General features: G+C 41.5%; 1 protein-coding gene across 2 annotated transcripts; it reads left to right on the top strand.

Annotated features, from left to right (window-relative positions):
* Nucleotides 1-4,562: 4,562 nt before the first annotated feature.
* emc10 (ER membrane protein complex subunit 10) lies at nt 4,563-8,916 on the top strand. 2 transcript variants are annotated; one of them, XM_040191711.2, is made up of 8 exons: nt 4,563-4,769; nt 4,914-4,980; nt 5,374-5,486; nt 5,657-5,770; nt 6,402-6,586; nt 6,812-6,905; nt 7,778-7,875; nt 8,341-8,916. In XM_040191711.2, the coding sequence occupies exons 1-7, from the start codon at nt 4,677-4,679 to the stop codon at nt 7,862-7,864; spliced, it is 753 nt and encodes a 250-aa protein (XP_040047645.1). In that variant the 5' UTR covers nt 4,563-4,676; the 3' UTR covers nt 7,865-7,875; nt 8,341-8,916. The 2 variants fall into 2 exon arrangements, with proteins under 2 accessions (XP_040047645.1, XP_040047644.1); XM_040191710.2 differs by lacking the exon at nt 7,778-7,875 and having other exon boundaries at nt 4,617-4,769.
* The last annotated feature ends 504 nt before the right edge of the window (nt 8,917-9,420 follow it).

Below are 9,420 nucleotides of genomic sequence, written 5' to 3'. Positions count from 1 at the left end.
ATGACTGTTCGCTTAGCATCTCTTTGTCGATAGCACAGAGCAGATTGACTAATGATTCCGTAAAAATATTCAAATATGAATAGAATAATGAAGCTTGAAACCATTAATACAAACCCTGTTTTTTTTTTTTAAAAGAAAGGAAAACAAGGTCCCGACTGCAATAACTTTCATATTCTCCTGATCTGAAGAGGATGAAAGCGAATAAAAAGGGAGAGCAAAGCATCCTCCTCTCGCCTCTGACGATCCCGTTGGTTCTCAGACGCCTGCAGTTGTCAACAGCGAGTGTTTTATGGGGCTGGAGGCACAAGGTCAAAGACTGTGGAAGGAGGTCACTGACCTTTCGAACTCCTGCAGAGATGTACGGACCACCTGAGTAAATGTTGTACGCGCACGGCCTTTATTCCGTCTTCCTCTGATTCCAAACACGCGTGATAATCGGCGTTAAGTTCGAGCAGCTTTTCTCTTCGCTTTCAGTCGCCAGTCAAGCTTGAATTCCGCACTCGCTTCCTTGCTCCCAAAACTGCAGAGGAGGCCGTAACCTTGGCCATAACAATTAACATTCTGTGAGAATTTGAGGCCGACGTGCAAACTGAGATTCGGATGTTCAAGGAGAAGGAAACATCCCGGAGTGAGATTATGGAGGGCTGTTCGAACAGGACGTAAAAGGTCTTTGAGCGTGGCAGACGCACTGAATGTCTTCACATTTCACCACTTTAAGCTAAACGGTGTTTGATAAGTCTATTATAAGCACTCACAGCTCATCGGTTCGGGTTCATACTTTGAATAGGTTGAAATCACTGGGGAATTAAGGTGGATCTAGGAGACTAACTATAGGTGTCCTTTATGAACCAGTGATCCGCTGTAAAAAAAAAGATGACATCACAGTAATTTAACGCTTGCATTAGTTAAGCCTCAGCGAAGTAAACGTTAAGCCACGTGAAGCCGGGTCTCTCCACCTTCCCAGCGGCTTTCCCCTCTCTGATACTCACTCCAGACGAAAGCAGTCAGTACTTTGTGTCCAAAGCGGTTTGTGTTTGGCTTCAGCTAAGTGACACATTTAAACAGATTTGTTTTAATTGATTGTGGTAGTCAAAGACGATATAACAAAACACAAACCTAAATGGTAAATCGGGATTTCTGCAAAAAAAAAGCAAGATTTTTTTATAGTTGTTCTGATTAAGGCCAGAAGTTTATTCATTCAGCACAGATCTTGATTCGATAATTTACTTTACTAGTTGTTTTGTGTCTCTTTGCTCTTCTATGTTTCTTTCTAGTTGAAATATGTCTCTTTGCAGTTATGTCGTGTCTCTTTCTAGTTGTTTTGAGTGTTTTAGTCTCTCTCTGGATGTTACGTGTTTCTTTCAATACAAGGTTGTCAACTCCAAACATTCTAATTTATAAACACATTTAAATTGACTCAGCATTTTTTCCCAATTCTCCATCTTTTAACAGCGCACACGCGGCGGTGCCTCTCCGTTTTCATAAAGCTCTGCATGCTTTATATATTTTATACATATTTCACTAAGAATAGTAAAGGTGACACCGTTGTTTTGGGCGCTGACAGAGAATAATGTGCCGTCCCAGTAATGGGGAATGGATACAGGCCTGCACAGTTTCAAAGGCAGCGCCCAGGGGAGCCACACGCCTCAGTCGCCATATGCTCCGCGCAGAGACCCCCACCGCCCCCCCCTTCTTTTCACACTGAGCAGAAGCCCTGAGAGAAACAAAGTGCTTCATACAGACAGTAACGGCACAACAGCGCCGCTAAAAGCGAATCAAAAACAATTATAGTCCCAAGCGGTGACACCCATGATCATTTGTGTATCCTAATGCAGACGTGAGGCACCGCGGAGCGCTGATTTGACCTCAAGTGTCAATATGTCAGTGAGCCACATTGTGATTCGTGCATATTTCAGCACAGACGATACGACGTGACAACGAAGTGGTTTTGCGTATTAAGTCTTGACCTTTTGAACTTTAAAAGGATTCAAATGAATTCCAAACTTCTTCTCAGCGCTTTGATGCGTTACAGTTAAAAATGATGGATGCCTTTCACTCGTTGCAAGTCAGCAGAACTCCTGAGCCTCGGAATGAGAATGGAGAAATAAAACACATCACTCACATCTGGCAGAAACGTCCTGCTGCTTCTTCTGTCTCTCTGGGTTCGAGTCTTATACGAAACCCCTGACGGGGGGAGTGAGACCCGGACATGCTGGGGAGGGAGGGAAAATCAATTCATGTGAGAATCAAGATACTCTATTCACACCTTCCAAGCTTCCGAGGCTTTTTACACAGAAGATCCTACATATTGCCACCAATGGACAGCTAACATTCAGGCTTTGTACTAAAATACCAGTTTCACAGTGGAGTTTTATGTGGAAGTTATTTTTGTAGTTGCAAGTGTCTAAGAGGTAAAAATTCGGAGAGTTCATCATTGTTGTTAATGTAACATTTTTGTTTCTCATGTAACTTGAACTTATGTTGAAGGCACCGGAAATTGAGAAATACTAAAAACATTATTGTGAAAAATGATTTTTCCAAGTTTAGAATAAATAAATGATGACCTTTTTCCTTTGTACATGATAGCATCAGTAGATGGCATTTTTTTAAATATAAAAACCCAATAATCTTATGCGTTTTATTTATGGACAGTGGAGGAGAGGAGATCCTCAATTTAGTAAACAATTAAAACAAGAATTGAATTGTGACCCCGAGGAATTCAAATCAAATGGAGGCGTGATTGCCAAAAGCTTCAAACTTCGTGCAGCTCATTCTAGCAGGATTTTGTACATTTACATTGTAAATATATTTCATGTGAGTACGTCTGCATTCAAATACGACTCTTCATCAGGAATCAGGAAACATTTATTGCCATAATATATCAGACATACAAGGAATTTGACTTGGCGGTTGGTGCGTAACTGCAGACAGGACGACAGTGGACGAGGAATAAAATAAAATATTAATTTAATATTCATAATTTAATATATTAACGTTAATATTCAGTCGTTGCCATTGAATGGTCAGCATTTTAAACCCATGATTAGCCTGCTTATATCACAACCCTTCCAGACATACTGGAGTACAGAAGATGTGTCAGCATGTTGAAGAAAACTCAGACAGGTTTTTGGAGTCAGGGGCAAGTGATCAAACAGCCACTGAAACAAGCAACGGTCAAAGATTCCCCTCAGACAACAAACAAGTGAAATGTGAAATAGACCTTTTCTATGGGATGTGTAAGGAGTACATTTCTGGCCCTTATTAATACCTTTTCCACATTACCTCATATCATCTGGAATCGTTAAACCATTCATTTAGACTTTGATGTGTTAATGGGGACACATACACATGTTTAATACTACATGCATGCATTTATCCAGGGTTAACAAGCTATAATATTATAATATGTCTCTCATCAGTTAAACAAATAGAATCCAAGCTATTTTTTTTGTATTGGGTTATATATGTGCTACCATTCTCCAAACGATCTCACCAAGGTCATTTGTGCAGCAGCAGCAGTCCGCGCAGCCGAAAGCACACTGTGAAAATAAGATGCTGATCTCGGTCTTGAGATAAGTGCAGCAGCAGTTTTCTGCTCTGTTTGACAATATTTCTTTTCTGCTGTAAAGGGACATTTAAAGTAAATAAAACACAGTCTACCGTAGAACATAGAATGCTGACCGAAGAATTTACAAACGCGAACAACACTCTTCATCAAAGGACATTAATATGTATTATTCAGCTGTTGAAGTGGCACTTTTAGAGGTTTTTGGAGGGGTGGGGGTGAGAGGAAGCGAGAGGCAGGATCGGGGTCTTTTCTGGTCTGCTAGCAGCCTCTGCTGGCCCTTAATGTGTCACATGCAGAACCAAGGGGTGATGGACGTCATCAACCCTCACCTTGTTGGTAATGTCAAGGAGAGTGACGGGGTATCTCTGACATATTGTGTTTCGGTTTAAATATATTGAGCCGCATATTTGACAGATGGCGCTCTAAGTATACAGAGACACGGCTGTCCAAAAATATATACTAGGTCAAATAGATTTTAGCGCAAACTTTTTGGGAATTCAACAACTCAACGTAGGTAAATTATTCTTCCTGTCACAGTCTTCTTTGTTTCAGCCAACAGATGAAAGAAGAAAAAAGGATAAGACCATGTTGCTGACAGGTTCTAAAACAGCAACACACATACGGATCTGGTTCAAAACCGACCGAAAAAAAGCAGTAGCCTAATGGCCAAAATGCTAAAAATACTAATTGAAAGCCTAAAACTGTCCCTGTGCCGTAATACCGGCAATAACAGCTGACAGCATGAATACGCTCAGAAAATGACAAGTCATTTGGAATATAATGAGTGTAAGCTATGCATAAACAATCTAGGTCAGCACATAACTTAAATAGCTCCGGATATGCTAAATAGACCCGTTAGCTTGAGACAAGTTTGTTGTAACTTGGTTGAAAGTCGAACAATGTATAATGCTAATCTTAAAAAAGGAAATGTATATACGCTATTTTGAAATACGTTGTTAATTACACTGTGGCAACTAATCAGCTTCCAAATCAGTAAATTTACATGTGACGTCTTTTAAAGACCTCTATTTTGAAAATTCCTCCGGAAGTGCTCAAGTCGGTGAAACGCGTTACACGCTTTGTCTTCCGGTGCTTATTTCTGTCAAAAATGGCCGGTCCACTGCCATGTAAAATCACAGTTGTTTCTACTGTTTTGTTTGCATTATGTACGACTTTTGTAGGTTGTAATAATGGAAGAAGAGTAAGTATGAAATCATATTAATTTAACGCAAGAATTTGACTGCCGTTAAGCGGAAATTGCACCTGCTAGCTAACAAATTAGCATTAGCTTTGACCCGGTGATTGCTAACGCTACTAACGTTATATCTTCTATTTTAATAACCAGGTTGGCGATGGCATGGACACTGAATTTGGTGGTTTCTCCGTACCACTTGAACACTCATTTGAAGTTGGTGAGTATGCGATGTTATTATGATTTACAGTATAGTAAATGATTGCTAATGCTGTTTAGCTAAGCAGGCTTGTGCTACCAGCGTTGACCATACCAGAGTGGAAAGAGACAACTCCATTCAAAAGTCTGTCAGTGGAATCTCTTAATGTGAACATTCAAAATAAGACTCTGTGTATCATAGCAGGAAAAGCACAGGGGAAAGTGATAACATGAACGAATGCACATCTGCGTTAACGTAACGTTACATGTCATCTACAATCAGCAACACTTCCCATAAGTGGAACGCTGCTCCTCAATAATGTCATTAAATAAACCGAGACGTCCCCCATTCTTATGTCAAAATATCTGCAGTGAAAAAGGGGCCGTTCAGCAATCGATGTCCGCATTGTTTCAGATGATGTAGCGCAGTTCCGAGTCCGTGGAGCGCTGATGCTGAAGGCCGGAAGGGAGCCCGGCGTCTCCCTCGCGCCCAGTCACCTGTCGGAGGAGGACAGAGCCAAACTGAAGGTCTGCACAAAGTGCACATACAGGGATGCTCTAGTTCGTTTTGTCAATGCCAATTATTTCACATTTGCCAGATAAACGCATCTGAGTAACGGACATCGAACCCTTGCTCAGGGAGCCGGAGGTCGTGCAAAGTAGTTTTGACTGTGATCCGATCTGTTTTGGATCCTCAGGAAGTGGCGGCAGTGGACGGGCTGTACAGAATCCGCGTGCCCCGCGTGCTGCTGCAGGCCGACCGGCAGACGGAGCGCCAGCTGGAAGGTTACCTCACAGCGTTTGTCAGAGCCGTATGTATTTCACTTATTCTCAACAGGAAAACGTGCTCAGAATAAACTAAAGATTGCTCAACAAGCCTGTATTTGGGAACCTAGAGATACATGGTATGTGTAAAGCGTCATCAGTAAGAATCTATCGGCTCTATGTAGAAATATGCAATCAATGCGATGTTATCAAATAATGGTGTTTCAAGGTCTTAATCGTTAAAAAATGCTATTTTTATATTTTATTTTTAGTTTACTGTAGTTTGTACTTTTGTTATGACATTACGTATTTGGGCATGTTTCTTTTCTTACAAGTTTATAACAGACAAATCTAGATTTTTAAGCTTTTATAGTTTTATTACTGGTTATTAGAGATCAAAAATAGTTTCCAAAGTAATGTAATTAACTGCATCCCTAAATGTTTCAGGTATTAAAGGTTAGGTAAAGATTTGGCTCCAGATGAACATTGTTCCTGGAGAGGGGAATTAAAAATTGATTGAGCTACATCCCTGCACAAAACAAGGACATGCATGAATAGATATTCTCTGAGGAGTTTCCAAAATGTAATACTGCCTATGAAATGTTATCATATCCATGTGAGTGATGCAAACTTACTCAACATGGTGTAACTAACATGAACCTTCATCCCGCTCCTCAGTGCGCCATGGTTGAGTCCCATCTGAGCGACGTCATCTCCCTCCACACAGACGTCTCTGGTTACCTCGTTGGTGTTTCCATAGTGACGCTACCAGGAGCCTGCAGGGGCACTGAGGTCGAAGACGAAGTTGACCTTGAGGTTTTTAACACCACGCTCAGCATCGTGGCTCCTGTCAATGCACCGGGGTCAGTGATTAATGATGAACTCGTCTCAAATGCTTGATGAAGCTTGACTGCTTGTGGTAGAAAATACCCTTAATCTGCATTAGTGAATTCCTTCTTTGGAAGTTGTCTCCAATGTCTGATTCAGTCCTATTCGCAGTGGCATATCGGATTTCCTCAAGTCTCTGCATACTGCATTATATGTTTTAGGGTTTGTTTGAATTATTATAATTGCCAACTTTCTTCCAGACCTGAGACGGCTTTCTTCCTGGAACGAATGGAACAAGAATCTGAGAAGAAAGGGAAGAATCCACAAGAGCAGAAATCGTTCTTTGCTAAATATGTAAGTACTCTTACTAGAAACTGCTGAAAAGGGCACCGAGGGCACCTCCCTAAAACCTAAATTGAAATAAAAAATGGTCGAAAAAGGCGTTGCAAGCTACTCGAAGGTTCACATCAGCCAAACGGAGCCTCTGTTGCTGCATTGGCGAGATCCATTTTTCAGGATGAAAACAACAGGCGATTGGAGCGCAACAAAACACCGGAAAGTCCCATGAAGTTGCTGTAGTTTTTGTCTCAATTGTCGGTAGTATTTTTGGGGTCCTTTTATAAAGGTCTGCAAACATTGTCTACTGTTTGGGACATCGGTGGTTTAAGCAAACCCGCGAGCAGAATAACTTCTGAGATGCCCGAGAATGTCATTGTATAGGAATTCAGACAGGTTTTTGAAGTCACTTTGTGTTACTAACTTTGTGTTACTAACGGTGGCTCACAAGCTGCTTGGTTAGAGACCCCTGGTGTGTACGTTACCATGGCTACCAAGTGATCTCTATTCAGAATACAGGCTCTTCTGGATTGCTTTCATGCCACAAACAAACGGTACCAGAGTCTGTTTGTAACTGGCCCCCGCCCCGTCCCGCACCCCTCTTTTAGGTTTCCGGCTTCTCCACCAGGCTGCCACACCAGCCCGAGCCTCCCTCTACGACTACGCCTGCACCACTGCTGTCATAGTCGGCAGAGATCATTCCGCTCTCAGAGTTGGAGTTGAGTCTTTAGTACCGTGCGAGTCCTTTTTGTGACAGCTGTCAGTCGCGCGTCTCCCCCGAGCGACGGCCGCGCTCGTCCTGTGTACCCGGCCGTGTTCAGTGACCTCTGTTGACCGTGTGTGCGACATCCAGTGCCAGTGTGTTGACTCGATGCTGTGCTGTGTTCCAGTGGTATTTGATTCTGGGAGGGGCAATCTTCCTCATGGTCTCCAACTCAGCACAGCCCCCAGCAGGGGGAGGCAGAGAGCAGAGCTGATTCCCACTGAAGTACTGTTTCCTTACTTGTGGCTTGTTCTTTCCTCCTCCTTCTCCTCCTCTGTCAACTTATCTACTTAACTCCTACACGACTAACAAAGCCTCCACTTTGTTTTTCCTTCTTTGATGGGTCCCCCCCCTCACTCCCCCAGCGTGCGTGCCAAATACATTCCAATGTCTGAAAAAGCCTAATTGTTTTCTGAAGGATGCCTCCACGCTAAACCATCCAGAAATCCAAATTTTAAGTTATTGTGAACATTATGCGCGTGTGTTCGGTTTTAACATTGAGATTTCCTCTTTATTCTTTAGTTTCTCACCCACTTTTAACGTTTCTTCTGTTCAGAAACTAAATAGAACCTAATCTGGGGAGACCAATCTGGGACAGATCTCTGTAATCCAAGTCGAGAATTGTTGCCTTTTAAAACAACTTGTCGTCTTTACTTCCCCTCTTCTTTTTTTTCTTCTCGTCTTCTCTAGTGGATGTACATCGTGCCCCTCGTTCTGTTCCTCATGATGTCTGGCGCTCAGGACCAATCGGGTGGAGGAGCCGGAGGCGGAGCAGCCAATGGAGGTGGCCGATGATTAACAAGCAAAACAGCTTCTGCTTTCTTTTCTTTCTTTTTTTTTTAAATTGTGGAACATTTCCTGAACAATAGTTCTGTTGAGCCGATTTGAACTGCTGTACATAACGTTATTTAAGTAGGATAAATAAATGTCTGTCAAACACACTTAAAATTGTACAGCACAAAGGAGAAACTGTGCCCTGCAAGAGTCAACATTTTTAATACTAATGTGAAAATAAAGTATTTATTACTTGACCTGCGTTCTCTCTACATCTCAGATCGGAGAGTTTTAGACTCGTAGTCCTGTTTTACTCAGAGGATTTAGCTGTAACAATTTAAGTCATATAAAACTAAATGAAATATTCATATGATAGGCAGCAGTAGAAGTGATTAGAGAAGGAAAACCATTTATGAGACTACATGTTGTAAAATAATCTTTTTTGAATAAGGGTACTCCTGGTAATAAATACAATAAAGTGTCATGAAAGTGTTCCTTTCACTGTTTATTTCATTTTTAATGGGAATACACAACGATTAAAGTCTGCGTTCCTTCCACTGGCATTAACTGGTAAGAACTAAACTAGATAAATATTTGTTATTCCAGTTCCCGACGTGTTTCCTCACTGCTGGAGGAAACCAGAGCCTCCACTCGGTGCTTTAATCCTTAAATAAAAGCAGCTGCTGCTGAATCTGAACAAGTATCCACTCAGTTAATGCCGTTTACTTAAACTAAGTAACCATAATCTTTCAAAGGGTTCATATTATCATTCGTATTCACCATTTCAAGCTGCTTTTATCTCAAACCCGAGTATTATCCAACATCCTCTGATGGCTTTAGAATTCCTTGAATACAATAATCAGTTTTAAATTCAAAGACTGTGTTAAATCTCACGCGTCCAGGACTTTATCGCATTGCTTTGCTTGTGTAATCAAACGGAAATATTTCCTTGATTTATACGTTAAGTGTTACATGATGGTGTTTTTTTCACTTTTG

The sequence above is a fragment of the Gasterosteus aculeatus genome, chromosome 11 (genome assembly GCF_964276395.1).
Source record: "Gasterosteus aculeatus chromosome 11, fGasAcu3.hap1.1, whole genome shotgun sequence".
Classification (NCBI taxonomy): domain Eukaryota; kingdom Metazoa; phylum Chordata; class Actinopteri; order Perciformes; family Gasterosteidae; genus Gasterosteus; species Gasterosteus aculeatus.
The sequence above is the reverse complement of the archived record's forward strand: the minus strand, read 5'-3'. Positions and strand labels throughout refer to the sequence as shown.